Genomic DNA, 19394 nt, shown 5'->3' on the forward strand with positions numbered 1-19394 from the left:
GACTGACTGAAGAACAGCTGAAGAAAAACGTATGCTGAGTCCCATTTCGCATACTATCCGTCCTAAATAGTATTCGAAAATAGAATTAGTATGTCCCAAATCATAGTATGTTGAAATGAGTATTCTCGAAGTACCCGGATGGTCTTCTGTTTCCAGTGAAAATTCGAAGTGTGAATCCATGGAGACTTAACGACTGATATTACCCACAACTCACCACGAGAGGGTGGAGTTTAGTGACGCTACACTGCATAAATAAAATTAAATAAAAGATGCTTCGCTAAATTAATAAATGTACTGTAAGCATACAGTAAACATTACATACAAAATAATAAATGAATAAATATGTAATTGCATGAAGAGCTGTATTTTGATGTTCGTGACAGTTAAGGATCACAGTGTCGTCTAGGCAACAATGGCCACTTCCGTTTCGCGTTAGTATGTCCCAATGCGTGCATACAGTCTTGCATCGCACTAAAATGTACTGTATATACTTTTCCATAACAAAAACAGTACATACTTTAAGGGCATAGTATAAGTAGGCGAATTGGGACGCAGCAAAACTGACCAATGACTGACTGAAAAAAACAGCTGAAGAGAAATAAACTGACCAATGACTGACTGAAAAAAAACAGCTGAAGAGAAATAAACTGACCAATGACTGACTGAAGAAAAACTGAAAAGAAATAAACTGGCCAATGACTAACTAAAGAACAACTGAAGAGAAAAAGCTGAGCAATGACTGACTGAGGAATAACTGAAGAGTGTGAATCATAACTGAATGTGAACAGGAAGTACTCAAATATTAACTGACTAAAGAACAGCTTGTAACATTTCAGCTAATGAGTTGCTCCTGCATTATTTATTGTGGCGTAAAAAAGCATTAAAAGCATCCCGATTATACCACGTTAGGGCCTTTTAACCATAACCATAATGTGTTATTATGTCACTCACTACTGTAACAAGCCACTGTAAATGTAATGAAATCAACAGATGTTCTAGCCACTGAGTGTATGTGGTGCATGTTCTCATTAAGCATTTAACATAACAAGTTTTAAAAATGCAAATGTGTGTGGCATCTTAAGTGTAAAAAAATAAATCGGCTACATTTTTGCATTGAAATGAGTTTGGTAATTGAATGCGGTGATTTTCAATCATTCTTAAAATAACACATTACCACATAACATTAAGACTGTGAATCAGGTTAATATAAGGGGTGTACAAACAACATGTGTGTATAAATTGATTTCATCGGTTCAAATCCACTCTTATCAGCTTTGTCCTTGAAAACAAACCTATCATTATATGTCTTCAGCTTATCACAGCATATCTTACACACATATGCATATTAAATCCTTTCATTTCATTCTCATCCCTCCATCTCTTCTTCTGTCTTGCCGCATCAGAAATCCATTTTCTTCTTCGTTTCATGCAAAGCCAATCAAAGATGTGATTATTCATTATTTTGAAGATGTTTTGCTTGTCATTCGAGTGGCTTAATCAGTTATTTTGTTAATCACTGATGATGTCAGATACTTGAATTGCAAAACATCACCATAATAATTTATAACCAAGTCCCACATCCATCTACCTTACATTCTACCTTCTCTCGAATATCTAATAGTCTCTGTTTTTATCTATTCTGGATAATCTTTCTTTCATTCTGAGATTAATCATTTACTAAACACAACATGACAGCTCTGAGGAAACGGCATAAACTAAAACCAAATACCAAAAGGTAAATATAAATTTGGTTGAAAAACATTTGATACACAGCAAACATAAAGGGAAAAAAAGCTGTTCAGTGTGCGTTCTGCTTCCTGGAAAATAAATGTTTAACTTAATCGAAGGTGAAACACACTCTAACAACCTGGGCTGTGAAGACAGCCTCCAATCTCGCTCTCTCTCTAAACTCCCCTAAGCTCTCTTCAAATATACACCCAGACTCAATTGCTGGTTCACATTAAAGCTTCCTTTCGGATCCTGTAAAAAGCAAAATAATAATTTTATGAGGTATCCTGAGTGCACCCTACATAGTAAAACACAAATCGTTGCTGTCCTTCTGAAGTATGAAGTGTCCCAAATTCGCCGCTTATCAGGAGATGTAAAAAACACAGTATTTTTTTGAAAGATTAAATACTGTGTTGTCAAAGTTGACAAGCGCTTTTAAATACTTTTTATTGGTTAGATATCTGCAAAACCCAGTGACAAACATAACAGGTGACTAACAATAATGATTTATGGCAAGAAATAAAAAAACACCAAATTTGGACATACCAGGTTTCAGAAAGACAGCAGCGAAATATTGTAAAAGACCATAAATTAAAGGGGTCATATCATAATCTATTTTTTCCTCTGCCATTTGACATAAGAGAAATGTACTGTTAAAATCTAGAAGTTAAATACGGCTGAAAAATGGGTCATTTAGAAATATGCATCATGTTTGTGACATCACAACCATGAGCACATGACCATAAGACTATTTAGCCCACACAGTCATGGTAAAGCAATAAAAAAGAGGTAGGCTGAAGATGGGATGAACACCAGATACAACAGAAGCAAATACTATTACTCCAGTTGGCACATAACTAAGCACAAGAGTAAAATACAATCTGGCAAACATACAGGCAATAAGGAAGCGAGGCAGTTATAGAAAAAGCTCATAAGTGGACATCAAAGAAAAACATGTAGGATACGACCACTTTAATTTACATGTCTTTGTGTGGGTGGTTGTATAAGTAGGTACACCAGCAAAACCAAAGAAACATAATTAGATCAGTAAGACAGCACATGGACATCGGGAGAGAGAGAAAGAGGGTCAGACTCCCTCACAGAAAGGTTAAAGTGAAGCAAAAACTGTGAGAGGGCGAGAGCGAAACCTCTGTATTCTGTCCATCCTCTCCTCCTCCACAACGGCGTCTGTAGCTCTACGTAAAAGCTGCATTGCTTATTGTATTCCTCTCGATCGAGAACCCTGACTGTTAACGTCTTCCTGCAGAAACAAGACAACAGGCGGGGGGTTGGAATAATGCATGCATGATACACACTCACTCACACATACACACACATGCTCGGGGGCCCAGCCAAAGGGCAGAGGATGGTGCAGTTTGGCCTGTAGGTGATCTCGACGACGATGGGGAGAAGAGAGGGAATCAGTGTGTGTACGTGTGTCGGTTTCCTCTGCAGGCTCAGGCCACGCCCCCACCTTTCTTCTCATTGGTCTCTTCGAGCTGAGGCTCTCCAATCTCCAGGAAGAAGCTCTTGTTCTTCTCGTATTCTTCGTCATCAATTATCCTGACTTTTATCGTTTTGCTGGAGAGGGCGGGAGAGAAAGAGAAATAGAGGAGGAACACAGTGAGGAAAAGGCAGATCAAGGGGAAAAGATGAAAGATTAAAGGCATGCTGTCATGCACAGGCAGATTGTTGAATGAGAAAGAGAGAGAAGCCTCAAAGCCTGATTGTAAATACACAAACATAGATTTTTTTTTAACCCGTGTATCTTATATTTCAGACAAGCGCGCACACGCACACTTTTGTAGACATTTTCTCCCTCAGCATTCATGACCACACCCACTGCCACACCACATCACACTGGCTTAATGTCAAAAGGTGCTATCAATTCGCTACCTTTGAATCTTAAACTAAATATACGAATAAAACACAATTAATCGAGCTGTGCTGTGTATCGTAATCATCAATCTTGGCTTTCAACGATTATAAAAACAAAATAATAAAGGTGAAATGGTTTTTGCAACGATCTACAGCTTTTTTGCATTTATTTTGATATGTTGTTTAAAATGTCAGTAATGATGAGTAATCATGTTAAATAATCGTGATTTCAATGTTGCCCAAAATAACTGTGATTATGATTTCTGTCATAATCGAGCAGCCCTAAAACAAACATAAATGTACTTATCTATAGAGAAACAAAACATAAGTATAGACGATTTCATCGGACACACGAAGTTAACTTCCGGTCTTGTGTTTGTTTATCGGTCTGGCTAGTGGATAATAATAAAACGATTTATATTTTAATACATTTATATTAATTTATATGAATATTTTTTGTATGATAATTGTATTAAATAAACAACTTGTTTAATTTTATTGAATGATAATGGTATTAATAAACAATTTGTTGAATGGGTCGTGTAACTTTGTCGCAATTAAGTTTAGACAAGTACTTTAATGTAATTTATTTGCTATTTCGTTGGTTTGTTTTCAGAAATAATCTACAAGGACTCTATTCTTTGCAGATGTGTATCAGAAGTTAAGTTTGGGCCACAAAAGCATGCATGCACAGAAACGCTTGTTTATGTTGTTGTTTTTAAACCGTCTTACCAAAAATAAAAATCACGAGGAAAAGTTAGAAGGAGGGTGTGATTAAAAAAGCGAGAGAAAGACAGAACATAAGAATTATCTTTAAGAGTCTAACTGCTGGCATATGCTGCAGGGAAGATTAATAAACACTTTCTTTCTTTCTCTCTCTTCTTCTCTTATTTCTCATAAGACAATTTCATGTTCCTTCCATCCAGCTGGTTGTCACAGAAACGCAGTGTTGTGCTCCTCTAGAGAACACAGATTGTTTCCACACACATTACACACAGTGGAAGGTGCAGTACGCCATGTGTGGGAATGACCCTCTTCACATCTCATCTGAATGTGGGTTTGGTTCAGCTGAGGTCATGCTAGCACGCTGATGCTACATAAGTAATGGAACTGGTTTAACAGTTGCAGAACGTGCAGTTTGTGTGGCGTGTGCACATTTAGGGACGTTATTTTGTACATCTGAAACATGCGTAGATGCATAGATACATTTGTCGTCTGTTGTTAATTGACTTTTCGTTTTCACTTCTCCCCTTTATCTCTCTTGCTCTCATTCCAAATGGAATCATAGGTATAACTGTATAAGACAAAAGCTATTGAAACTGATGGAAAACAAAGTGTTTTTTTTTGAGAGTTTGTGTTTTGTAGATTAGAAATGTAGAAGTGTAAACAGACTCTGCAAATAGACAACCGTGGTTCTTGTTTTACAAAATCAAACAAGTTTAGCTCCTAAATGAAACATATTATGGCACCTGACACTCAGCATCACGTGCTCAGTGCTCACAGCACACATGAGAATCTGATATGAAGACACACACTTGGGAGTCCTGTGCATTATTTTAGTGCAGTATTTCTTTACAATGTGAAATATGATAGTGGCTGTATGTTTGTGTGTGCGCTGCTTGCCGAGGTCTCCTCTGAGAGCGCTCGTCTCTCTTTAGCTGCTCATATTCGAGCCTGCAGGATGTCAAAGTGCGCTTTAGATTAAGGCAAACAAGCAAGGGCTTGTGGGCTATGCCCGGGGTCTTGAATCTCTGATCAGTACATTATATAAAGCTGTTTCAAATCATGTCTGACCAGAAACAGAGCATGAGATAAGACCCTCACATACACAGAGAGTAAAAATGCAGCGGGGTGCACACGCATGGTTTTATATAATGTGTTCATTAGCATATCTGCATTGCAGTAACTTTTAATGGAACAGAGCTGAAAACAAACACACATGCAGTAATAATAACAAGAACATTGTGCACATTACTCTGCTGTACTTCTCTCTAAAAAAGTATGTGGCTAATACAATTCAATCAAAACTTTAGATGTTAAAATGTGAAATGATGCTGGTTCTATAAAATACACTCCCTAACAGACCCTAACTAAACAATTTGTTTGAATATAGAAATCTCAAAACTATTTACTTTATTTATGTTGTGTTTTATATACCAAGGACGCCCCCAAAAGCAAGTTTCATGAACTTTAGTTCACTTATAGCTAAGTACACACACACACTCATGCTGCAGTGCCTCCATCTCTGATCCCTCCCTGCTGCTGCATTACAGCGAGTTAGTGACTGCAGTGATCTGAGTTCACCTCTTGAGGCTGATGCAAGATCAGACTGAAGCTCAGATCAAGTATACCAGGTTTGGGTCAGTGCAGTTAGGTTGGAATGAGATCCAGACCTATTAGTTTAATGTCTACGCCAGATTTACAAACACATACACACGCTGTTTGACTTACAGTGGCCAGAAACATTTGCCTGCAATTAGATCTGTGCTTAGCAACCGTGAAAAAAAGCCAAAATAGAGCCACTTTTCAACTGCTATTACCAGAAAGAAAGAGAGAGAGAGCATGAGAGCATAAAGTAACTAATGAAATCTCTTTAAAATTCAGATCGTGTCGAGCAGAGGAGCCACACCAAATCAATACGGGCTGACGTTTGCATACATGTGTACTGTGTGCGCGCAGTGAATGTCAATGCTTAGAGTAAATATGTGACATTTATTCTATTTTTTTGATTTGTGTGAAAAGCCAATGGCATAACGCATAAAATAAATTCTTGAATTAAACCAAAGAAAATTCATGTGTGAATTTGTCAATGATACGATCAAATCATCTTTTACGTGTGCGCGTGTGTGTGTGTGTGTGTGTGTGCATTCATCTTATGACCTATTTTTTATGACATATGTGTATGTATGCTCAAATACATTTGTTTTACAGAACTTAAAGCCATGTGAAACACACACACAGTGCATGTATTGATTGATGTGTAAACCAGTGGGGTGAAATGAGAGCTTTCTGCAGAGACCTGCTGGTAAATAATGGATGGAGAAAGGAAGAGAGAGTGGGAAGAGAAGAAAATGTATGTATATGTATGAAGCCACAATAAAGTAAAAGAAAGAAAGAAATATATGTATTATAAATGCATACATTATACAGTATGTAAATATATATATATTTATAGTTTTTAAAAAGTCAAGCAATTGAGTTCAAAACAGCAAATAGATTTCTATTTTAAGACTCATTTAAAACCTTTCCTGTGAAAAAAAAAAATTCTTTATCAATTCTTTCTTTACTTCGGTTCACTTTTTCCGCTCAGTTCTATGTTACGGGTCAAGGTGAATCCAAACTGAATGAAAGATTTTTGTTCTCGACACATTTTCTCTAAACTGTCACAAGAGACAGAACTGACATGAGGACCCAATTTCAGAAGCACATCACTTCAAAAGCTTCGGTGCTGCTGTCTGTTGGTATCTGGCTCACCCCGCCTCTCTCTCTCTCTCTTGGGTAAGTTTTGATGGGCAGGTCTTAAGTGAGACAGTTAATTAGATTAATGATAACTGGCTACATGCCCCAGGAGACTAATGTGTGCTTCTGTGTGTGCGTGTGTGTGTGTGTGTGTGTGTGTGTGTGTGCGTGCGTGTGTGTGTGTGTGTGTGTGTGTATGTATGTATGTATGTGTTCACTTGGTGATTCTGTTTTTTTCAAACTGCTTAGTGAAAGCATTTTAATATTCATGAGCTTTGTTTAGATAATCATTAATAATGTATTAATTGAAAGAGCTGCAGTGCTTTCAGTTGAAAGGGCGGAGACACATTTCCAACATGGCAGGGATCCACACATACACGCTAACACATACGGGGAAACGCCGGTGGAACACAAAAGCTGTCTTCATGACCTTCATTGCATCTCTTGTCTCTCTCTTTTTATTTACAGCCCTGTGCTGGTCTCTACATCATTCTGTGCACTTTCCTCCAGCAGGACGATTTAAATCAAGCACTGCTGGAACCCCAACAATACTGTCTGCCATTCTGACAAGAAAGAAAGAAAGAAAGAAAGAAAGAAAGAAAGAAAGAAAGAAAGAAAGAAAGAAAGAAAGAAAGAAAGAAAGAAAGAAAGAAAGAAAGAAAGTGCACATGCACACATGCACACACACACACGCACACGCACACACACACACACACACACACGCACACGCACACGCACACACACAGTATATTCCCTGCTGGGCTCTCTGGATGCCCATATAAGGATGTTTCTCTCAGCACTGACCTCTTGACCTCTCCTCCTCTAAAGATCCCACGTACATCAGCCTCACTGTCACCGTAGCAACGGCGGGTACCCCTAGAGTAAGTGCTTCAGAACCCACTCTCCATATATAACAGAGCTGCTTGACGTGTGTATGTGTGTGTGTGTGATCCTTCTTATCAGATGTCACTGGATCAGGTTGTAGGATATTCAGCAGTTTTAAATTATATTTTGCTGTAGATATTTACTTAGATATTTCACTCCACACACGTTTACTTATCTTAAAAGACACATAATGTACCAGACTTTAATTATTATTACTATAATCCAGCCTGTAGATTTTGTCCCCAAAGCACAAACATTGGATATTGACATGTTCCATTACATTTATGAGGGCATTTTCAAAAATTGTCTCTCATAAATGTCGCCAAACCTTTACAGAAGCACACACTCCTACATCTGATGTCAGGCAAACAACATACCACAAAAGAAAGTAATCATACTTTCATTAGAGGTCAAATAACAGCCATCTCTTTCTCTCTCTTTCACCTCTCAATTTCTGGGAAGAGCCTTGCTATCCACTTCTCCTCGGATTACTGTTTACTACAAAGCTGCATATTTCATAGGCACACACGCTCTTAACAGAGACCTCAAGCTACTCATCACACGGCGGAGGTTAAAGTCAAGACAAACTGACAGCACACAAATCAGAGGGACAGAGACTGCCGTCCCACCAGATCATTATCCATCTAATTTCCCAACCATTCAGCTCGGATCGAGAACAGATGAAGCACATCAGCTCCAGCCCGCAGCTCTAGTGGCCCCGTTCCAACCCATCGCTCCTGTAAGCACCGACGACACCCAGAAGCTTGTCTCGCATTCACCTCAAGTCACGTCAGCACCTGACAAACGATGCCGTACCTCTTCTGGGAAGTAATGATTGCATGAATTGAAGTAAAGATAATTTGATTTGTCGGACAAGTGCAAGGCAAGCATAACCGCTCAAGAGAAAATTCTAGTAGTTAGCGGTGATAATAATGGCGTACAAGAGGAGACTGACAGACCTGGAGACCCTGAGGCCAGCTTGTACTCTGTTCTATTGATAGCGATAGATCCAGTCATTCTGAATAACAGTACAAACGCAGTTTCACAGAGGATTGAGGCTTACCATAGCAGAACAATTTAACTTGGTAAAAAAAGAAGTGTTTTATAATTCTTGTAAAAGCTGTAGTGTGTCTGTATTTTAGACTTTCAAATAAAAATATCTAAACATCCACAAAACAAGATATACCTTTTAAAGAAATACTTTTTTCTTGTACCGTAAATATTTGCTTCTAGGCACATCAGGGTTGCCAAGTCGATGGATTTTGAGCAAAATTTGGCTACTTTTAAATGGTTGCCATGGGTTATTTTTATTCCATGGGTTAAAGGTGCAAGCAGTCGTATATATCGTTTTGTATGAAAGTATGAGTTTAAGATATGAAGTTATTCATGAAAACAGACTATGTTTATGATAAAAAATAGAGGATCTATTGACAGAAATGCCATATAATATACATAACTATCTCTTCAGAGGTGTATAAAGACCTGACATAATGAAGCGATACGTTTTTATTACCTTAGAATGAGCTATTTCTATCTACATACTGTACACTGCGGTTCCCTTTGCGTGGAATTCACCATGTTGTTTCTACGAAGCGTATTTCGTTAATACGTTATCTCCTTTGGCAGAAAGCAAAAACGTGACAACATTTTAGTTCTGTGTCAGCCACCCACCATAGTGCTTCGAAAGTGAGGGGTGAGCGGTGGAGTGAGCCGTTACTATTCACAATCTCACCACTGGATGCTGCTAAATTTCATACACTGGACATTTAGATGTTAGCATGGCATATTGAGTTTTGGATAATAATTTTAAAACAGCCATTGGACTGACTTGTTAAGCAGATCTGGCAACCTCAAAGCACATATTTAATAAAATTTATGCTTGAAAAAAAACCCCACACACGCTTTCTGCGTAAATGTCGTGACTGTGAAAGAATGAACGTGTAGTTTAAGGGCACAGCGCTCAAGTATTATTACGAAAGAGCTGAGATCAACAAACCTCTTACGACACCTCTCGTCTCATGGGCTTTCCGCCTGACTGATGTCAAAGGTCACGCGGTGAGAGCCGCACAGGGAGAGGGTTTTTATCGTCCCACTGTATATGCAAATAACTGCAACGGGGTAATTAAAATCTCAATTTAATGAAGTCATGCTTGGGCAGGGATTTAGAGCAGAGGGAGGGAGAGAGGAACATCCCCCCAAAAAAGAAAAGAAACAAAGCGTCCACTGATCCTGCAAAAGCTTGCGGTGATCTACTTTGTTGAAAAATGATGACATCAAAAGACATCACTGAGGTTAGTGGATGTGGCAAAGCCTCATGGGATTGAATACAGGTAGGGTAAATCCTAGAGATCACTGTGACCTTGACACTTGATTCCAGGTCGCACTACTATGGATGGTCATGAATTGAATTTTCATGCTGGTTTATGCCGGTGGGGCAGCACAGGTATGTATTTGTATCATCAGAATACATTGCTGAAGCCTGTCAATTGAGAAACATGCTGTTGGCCCACATAATGGCGTCTAACAGCAGGGGCTAATTGCCAAAGCTAACCAGCCAAACCTTGACCACATGGTTGGCAGCCATTGAAGCACCATTATAGGGTTTATTCCTGCACTCAGTGCACTTCGGGTAAAACTGTCTGCTAGCAAGTAATGGCATGCGGCAATACATGCAAAAGCAGTTAATTTATAATAAATAGCTTATGTTAATCAGGTCAACAGTTCAACACGTCCATCAACAAATCACAATCTTTCCTCTTTACACACCAGCAGGCAAATCAAACATGCTTCAGAAAAATCCGCCCTGTAACCAAAGATCTTGAACTTGCTGAAGGATGAGGTTTAGCTGTCGATCAACGTTCCATAAGGGACAAAGCCAATCAGATGTTGATGTCATAGAGCTGTTTGTTTCCCAAAGGTTCTGTGAAGTCATGGCAACAGTACTGTTTTGAGGAATTTTAAAACATCACTCCAAAAGTGTATTCGTTCCCTGTATCGTTCTTCTCGACTGACATCTTTCACTAACCCATTCCTCTCCTCTCTTCCAGTCACTCTTTCACTTTGTTTGCCGCATCTGTTACTGTACCATCCGCCCACACATGCACGCACAAATGCACACACAGCTATTACTCATAGAACAACACACATCACTATTACTCATACACTCAGACACACAAATGCATTATAAGAACTTGTGTCACTTTTCATGTCTGAAAAGCCAAAGAAGCTCTCAAGAGAGAGAAAAAAAGAAAAGAAGACAACTGGAATAAAACAGACTTCTGTTTCAATGTCAGCCGCAAAAAGACAAGTCTCCTCATATAAAATACATACATACATACCAAATATGACACATATTTTCAATGACCAGTTCATCTCAAAATTTACATTTTGTCATTAAAAATTTCACTTGGTTCACACCAAACGCGAATTAAGCATTTTGCGCGAGTAAATAACATACAAAGTCAATGCAAAGACGCGTATAGACACGAACTCGCGGCAGGCGGTGCGAATGACGAGAATCGGGCAGCACGGTTGAAAATATTTGCGAGATCGCGTCACTCAAGTGAAAATAACAAAATTTTCCCGCAAGTAATAAAGAGTGTGGAATGCAATTGTTCGCGATTGGTGTGAACTAGGGAGGCACCGATACCATTTTTTAAAGACTGATTATGAGTACCGATATTTCTGGTACTCGCCGATACATGCCTGTACCGATGCCTGTACCTTTTCACAACACAGCGAGACTAATAAAAATAGAATAGCTTCATAATTAGAAACAATTCCACCTTAAACACATTATGTGCATGTCACAAACAAAGCAAATTTCACGACAAATTTCAGTCAGTTCTGTCACATGAGGTATCGGTGTTTGGTATCGGTGCCTTTTTACGAGTACGAATACATGAGCTTAGTATCGGTATCGGTGCATCCGTAGTGTGAACCCAGCTTTAACCCTTGTGTCACTCCAAACCAGCATTTCTTTTCTGTAGAGCACAGGAAACATTTCTATTGAACAGAAGTGAATGGGAACCGGGGGGATTTTTTTGTCAAAAATACATATTGTATATTGGAAGCAAAAAGTAAGATTTGAAAGGTACAGCAAAAGGGAATAATAACTTACAATTCGTTCTCACACAAAGACAGGCCTCAAGAATACAGTGCACAAGATCAATACACAATTTTTTATAGCATGAACATAAATATATATTTTCTGAGTGCCCCAGTCTCCATTCAGTCTCATTGTATTTCATTTCTCTCCTTTTGTGTTCCATAGAGTAAAGAAAATGAAACATTTTGTATATATACTGTATAAAATTAAAACAACAGGATGAGCAAATGACATTTTTATTCTTAATATATATTTTCTAATAAAACAACCGCATGACAGATTTTTTATTCATTTCTAATCCAATTAAAACAGTGGGTTCAATGATGCTGAATGGTCAAGCATGGCCTATTGTCCAATAAATCAACAGAGTGCAATATTGATTGCATAATGACCATTTTCGTCCAGGTCCTAAAACGACTGCAAGCTATACAAAACGTCCTATCTAAAGAGTAAATCATAGTGGTCAGGACAAGCTGGGTTTTGATGCTCTCTCTCTCTCTCTCTCTCTCCCTATGCAGAATGAAAGACACCTCCAGGTATTTTAGAATCAGGTAATTCCTGACCTTTGACTTTTGAGAAATAATCTATTCAGCACCTGTTTCTTTCCCTCAAGGCATGATCTAGGGGTACAGTGGAACAGGGCAAAAGAAGGATGACAGAGAAAGAGAGGGAGTGAGGTACTTTAATAACCGTAGGAGTTAGAGAGCTTCACAGGAGCAGGCTTTCAAAGAGAAAGAAAAGAAAGAATAAAGGTAAAGGGAAGGTTCTCAGCTGGAAAATGAAGCCGAAGAAGCTGTTTTGGAGTTTCAATAGAGCTCCAGTGAAGGTCTAATCAATCGTTCAGAACTGGAAAAAAAAACATAGCAACCTTTTGGGCCATTAGAGATGCGTGTGTGTGTACAGGTCTGGCACTAAAATGTCTTCAGAAACACATCAAAAACTATATTACTAATAATATTATTATTAACATTATACTATAATTTTAAGTATTAATGACATTTTAAAGGTCCAATGTGTAGTCGAGGAACTATTGACAGAAATGAAATGTAATATACATAACTACTGTATGTCTTCAGAGGTGTATAAAGACCTTACATAATGAAGCGTTACGTATATTTTTAGAACCTTAGAATTAGCTATTTCTATCTACATACACCACGGGTCCCCTTGCATGGAATTCACCCTAGCCCTAAACAGAGAAACTGCTCTACAGAGTGTGTTTCGTAAACACGTTATCTCCTTCGGCAAAGAAGCGAAAACATGACAACATCTTAGTTCTGTGTCAGCCACCGTAGTGCTTTGAAAGGAAGGGGGAGTGAGCCATTGGTTGCAATTCACAACCTCACCACTAGATGTCACTAAATTTCATACACAAGTGCTTCTCAATATTTCAAAAATTCAGTAAATCAGCCAAATTATGTTTTCCTACAAATGATTACAAACACGTTTGTGTGAGGGTTATGATTAAGAGTAACTAACAGCAACTATTATTTGCATAGAAATGAATATTACTGCATTTAAGATTCATATACAATATGACATATTTAGGACACATATGGAAAGTGATGGGGTGGATGGGTTACAGGTGACGGCAAAAAGCAAATGAAAAAAATCTGCATGCTTTATACACATACTTCAACTAAAGTCAGACCTCGATTACACTCTCCGGTCGGCTGCACAGCTATTCTACACATGAGTTACCACTGATCAAAGGCAGAAGAGCACAAACAAGTATGTCAATGTGAGCACAAATCCAAATGTCCACAAATGCGGCTAAATTTCTTACAGGCCCCAAAACTAGTCTATATTTAACACATACCAACAATTTCCACGGCAACCACCCGCTCGGCCAAAACAAAACAGGTAAGGAATAAAAACAGCAAGTATGTGTGTGTGTATTTCCCAGGGTGTTTGACTTGATCCAGATGATTGACAGATGGCATTGGTGGCCAACCTGTCTCTACTTGAAAAAGAGGCTTGTAAAGGAAGCCCTGACCTCTTCTGAAGCTCTGGTGCATGTGTGTGTGTTTAAAGGTGAGTCTGTGTCCGTTTATGTCAATAATACAAGGGAAGGAGCCCAGCTGTGTGTTTATAGTCCAGGAGTGAGACTATCATCGCTGGCACACAAACCCTTTAGGGCGGATTAGTGTCTTTCTATGTCCATCCTGCTGTGCTCAGTCAAACATCCTTTAGGGCTCATTAGTCTCAGCTTATGGCCATGCGGCTGTCACTTTCACCTCACATCCACCAAACACAATGACCCATCCCAAATTCCAACTACATACTATACATACTAAGCTGATGATAGGAAATGCTTTTGAGTATTTTACAATGGCACTTGTAATTTTTTTTGTTGATAAAACAGAACCATTTGTCACATGACGTTTGCATAAAATAGTGTTCAAAATGGCCTCCTTTGCAATGGTAAGCTTATAATAGTGATTTATAATTTGAGCTGTACAGAACAATTTGACAAGTAATGTCAGTTTGACATCATTTGACTTAAACCCACAAAATGAAAAAAATGTTTTATAAGTTTTATAATGAAAAACAGAGAGGCACAAGTTAGGGATTGCAGATTAAAACATTCAAGTGTCAGATTTTTTCCCTATAGAGTAGTATTACATACTTTATATCTTCAAAGAGTATTTAGTTTTATCACATTTATAAAAGACAGATACAGCTGTAAGATAAAAGACAGATACAGCTGTACGATTTTTTCCGAAAACAGTCGATCTCCTGGAGGCTACAGTGGGCGGAACTAAAGCACAAGCACACAATACATCATCGTAGGGCTGGGCGATATGGCAAAAAAGTAAACTCGATAGTTTTTTTCTATATTGATCGATAACGATATTTATTTCGATATATATTTAATTAAAAAACTGTATTTAAAAGAATCTATTTTAAATACAGTTTATTAACAAAAGTTAACCTTTAACCAGTTAAAATTCAATTAAATGAATGCACTGTTGCAACACAGAGGATATTAGGCCATAAACAACATGTACCAGTTCATTCAGTCTCATTTTGACTCAATTGACTAGTAAAGTAAAGGGAGTGTTCATTCAGTACATTCAACCAATGAAAGGGCTCCGTTACTGGTCCATTCGAACGCTATTGGCTCAGCACCTGCGCACATACATAACGCTGCAATAATGTCTTGCTCGAGTAGTGGGATTCATTCAATGTATTCAGTGAACCTTAAAGACATCTCACATAAACTGTAGTACATTTCTTTAATCATGCAAGCATCTTACATACAAGGTTCAATATTTTAATGTGCACACAAACTCACTTCATTCATCTCACTTCATTCATCTCTAATCTGTACAGGGCAGCGCTGGTTTGTTTAATAAGCACCAGCTCATGTTAGCAGGTGTGTTAACGATGGATATAAAAACGTTTGTGCTTGAGTTTCGAAGTAACTCGCTTGCAATTGCGCCTCAAGTTTGTTTTGGTTAACCGGCAATTGCGAAAAAAAAGAAGACACTTGATAAACCGCGTGATGACAGCTCGAGGTTAGTTTCACCTTTGTTTCCGCTTCCAGTAGTTTTCCTCCTCGTGTTGAGTTTTCTTTGCCAAGTGCAGTATGAAATGGACTTTGTACTTTGACGCGCATGATAAAAGCTGCACGCTGACTGACTGTTGTTGCGTTTATTTCTGCGTTCTGTTAGACTGTAAGATTAATCCATATCGAGTCAAAATGCCAATAGCTTATCATCGTTTTTGAAATACATTCTATCGCGATTCGATATGATATCGTTTATCGGCACAGCCCTACATCATCGCCTTATCCCTGCATAAGTGTTGATTCATTATAAGTTTGTGTTGTTTACATTATGCATGTACGCGCCGATAGCAGACAAAACATGCTATTTCAAATATTTTAAATATTAAGGTTATCAATGAAATATGTTGAGAAAGAGTTTGCAAAGACTGTAACGATTTAAACTGGTGCCAAAAATTTAACGATATTATTATTTACGATATTTCGGTAATATTTTGCGGTATTTACTATAATCATGGTTTTGGCAATACGTTATATTGTGACACCCCTAATGAAAAGCATATACTGAATACACAGAAGTGTACTGTACTTTTGAAAATTCTGGAAATTGTACAATGTCTAGCTAGGTACAATCATTGTACATTGTACTATTTACATATTATTTGAGACACTTATGCTAATCTCTCATATTATACAGTACCAATATTATGCAAATTGTTCCGTAGCCCAGGTCTTCCCACAATCCCACATGACATCCAGGCCCATTTTAAGGGCAGAATATGTTGTAAATCACAAACATTATGCTTCACGGACTGCACTTATCCCACTTGGATGCAGCTAGCAGTCCAATCACCTCCTCACCTCCACCGTCCAGTCTGAATGAGAATGAAGTGTGACAGCTGGTTGCGGGGGCGCGCTGAACAACTGCACGCTCACAGACTGTTTCCTATCAAACCTGAAATGCTACAGCTACACGCTGAGCATATAACTGTGCCATCTGTCAGGTTTGTGGAGGACTGGCATCACTTTGGGAAGGATTTAAGTGTGGATAATTAATTCAAAACTGCCTTGTTAGTGTGCTTGATAAATACAGTATAATAGGTTTAAGCAGCATTTGTTAGCTGTCTTGTTGGTCACGTCAGGTATGCGAGACTAAGGCTGTTCAATAAATCTGAGCGGCTTTCAAGATATGATTTAAGAGTTTATTTGCTGGATATTTTCCAGCTTTTTTGATATATAGTACTGATAAAATGTATACCCCGAATGGTTTTGCAAAAAAGCATCTTCCAAATGCACTAAATGTAAATATTTCAATGTCTTTGAGTAGATTGTGCAGAGTTGAACTCAAGGAAGAATCATTGCCAATATATTATACAAATTCTATCAGCATCCCTATAGCTCATCTACATTCAGTCTAACTAAAATCTTATCAAAGATCCAAAACTCTCAAACAGCTGTGACACGCCACACAAAAACACACCCTAGATGTGTGTGTGCGTTCTGTTAGGCCAAAACGGCTTCTTCCGCTTGATTACAGAGGCAACAATTATCCTCCACTCATTTCTCCATCTGTTCTTACAATATGCCACATCTCTCCGTCTCTCCTGCTACCCTGTACCACGAAACAAGCCACTAAAGCGATATGTAAGAAATATGAAGAGCATGTGCTGTTTAATCCGTGCATATATGATGATGGATGAAAGCGAGAGAGAGAAGAGGAAAAGAAGGGTTCCCTTTTCGCTTTAATGACAACATTTCTCCACATCGTGATGATATCCCAGCATGATCTAAAGAGCATCTTTTTCCTTTAATGGAAGCGAGGAATTATAATCTTAATATGAAGTTAACATGGTCAATGTCACACTTGTTTATTAAATTTGTTCATTTAACTGGACTGCACTGTATATCCTGCAAAACAGGAATCTCTATCACAATGCAGATCACTCTCCTCATATTTTACACATTAACAATTCATTTTACTGCCTAAAGAGCCAACAGAAAGAAAGACACAATAAATGAACGGACTTGAATTGTGCGCATGTGTAGTAGATTCCAGGGACTTCTGTAAATGGAAATATCAATGACCTTTGTTCTTCTCTGAAAACGGCAAAGTAGAAATATGAGGATGATACCTGACGTCAGGATGACCTTTGCTCTGATCTTTGACCCCAGGCACATGGCTACATTGTTCTGCTCTATTTTGTTCTACTGTGTTTTGTAAGGTAGAGGAACTGCCGCTAATATTATTAGGGCTGATTTCAATTAATTCTTCCACTTTTCTTAGCCGTCCTTTGATTTTTTTATTCCTAATAGGCTAACAGTACCATAATTGATAAAACCTTCGGTTCTCTTGGAGAAGAATGCTGTACTGTGTCTAGAACAGGTTCATGTCAGATCAAAAGGTCACAAAGTGACCTAAATTTAATCAGAGCCAAGAGGTCAGAGCTATTGAAGAGAATGATGGAATTTCCCACAAACAGCTCAATTGTCCTAATGTCAATTTTCAACATGTTTATTGTTACTTTTGGACAGGAAACCTTTTCAAGTATAGCCAAACCCACAAAATAGCAAATGCAAATTGTCCTCATAAATTTACATCCTTTAAAACAGGATCACATAAATTGCACCACAGATTTTATTCGCCTCACTTTTTTGAAGTTAAACGCCTTATTAAAAAATATGGGTATTTAAACTTATGACAACAAACTGTACATTCATAATTCACAGTTTACAATATTTTATTCTGTGAGCTCTATGAATTAGAGTTGTGAAAGCATTAGCGTGGCTGCAAAGGCAGATCAGAAGTAAAGATCAGGCAGATTGAGGAAGAACACAATCACTGTTTGCATTGGTTCTCTTCTGATGACTCTCTCTCTCCCTCTCAATCTCTCACCAGTCTCAGGCGGCATGGTAAAAAGACCTTTTGGAGCATTCAATTCAGTCTTTTGTGGCTGCTGTCAGCATTTTAATTGAACCAGGCATAGATGAACAATACCACAGAGAGTTATGGAGTGTGTGTGTGTGTGTTGAGGCAGTATGGGGGAAAGAGACATTTAACGAGAGCTGTGAATCAATATAAACCGTTCCATTTAAATGTACTGTTTCTTAAAAAATGAAAAATTATTATTTACTCACCCGTGTGTCATTCTAAACATGTATTCTAAAACCCACATCTAGGTGAAAAACAACAGATTATGGTGATTTGGATCGACATCTTTTTGAACTAACTATTCCTTTATGGAGATGCATCAGGATCCCAAATTACAGATAAATATTCACAAACATTGTATTTTGACCCCAATTTAGGTTTATCGACTCTTCAGATCTGGTAGGCAGGAGATTATTCACAGTATAATGGGATTAAACAAGGTTGTCTGAGACTGTGTTCAGATCATATGCAGTCCGATTAGGGATTAACCAGAGACAAGCGTCTCTCATTCAATACCATTTAGCCTAGCAGCGCTCTCTCTCCCTCTCTGCATCATCTTGACCTTTTCTTTTTTCTTTTCATCTCTTATTTTCCTTCCTTTACTCCGACAGTGGTCCTCCAGGCAAAGAGCGCCCATGAAATTAAACCAGTACATCATCTCTCTCTCTCTCTTGCGCGTGCACACACACACTCCACATTTGACTATTTAACACTGAAATGCTTATGGAATGACATGGTGTGTGTTTTTGCAAGTGAGTGTGTGTCTCTGTGTCAGTAAAGTGTGACGTCACTGATCATGTTCATCCTAAAATCCCTCAAAGACTTTAAAGTTCTTTAAAGATGAGAGAGACACACTGCTGCTAGTCCAGCTACTGTTAAATACGTTGCTTAAAAAT

General features: G+C 38.3%; 1 protein-coding gene across 4 annotated transcripts in view; it reads right to left on the reverse strand.

Moving 5' to 3' along the window:
- slc8a1b (solute carrier family 8 member 1b) overlaps window positions 1-19394 on the reverse strand; it is a 71459-nt gene that overhangs the window by 18691 nt on the left and 33374 nt on the right. For 2 of the 4 annotated variants that reach the window (XM_057343682.1, XM_057343681.1), the window contains exon 3: window positions 2877-2989. In XM_057343682.1, coding sequence (XP_057199665.1) covers window positions 2877-2989 — 113 coding nt within the window. Of the gene's footprint in view, window positions 1-2876; window positions 2990-3202; window positions 3310-19394 lie in introns of all 4 variants that reach the window. The other 2 variants (XM_057343684.1, XM_057343683.1) reach the window with 1 other exon arrangement.

The sequence above is a fragment of the Triplophysa rosa genome, linkage group LG10 (assembly GCF_024868665.1).
Source record: "Triplophysa rosa linkage group LG10, Trosa_1v2, whole genome shotgun sequence".
Lineage (NCBI taxonomy): Eukaryota > Metazoa > Chordata > Actinopteri > Cypriniformes > Nemacheilidae > Triplophysa > Triplophysa rosa.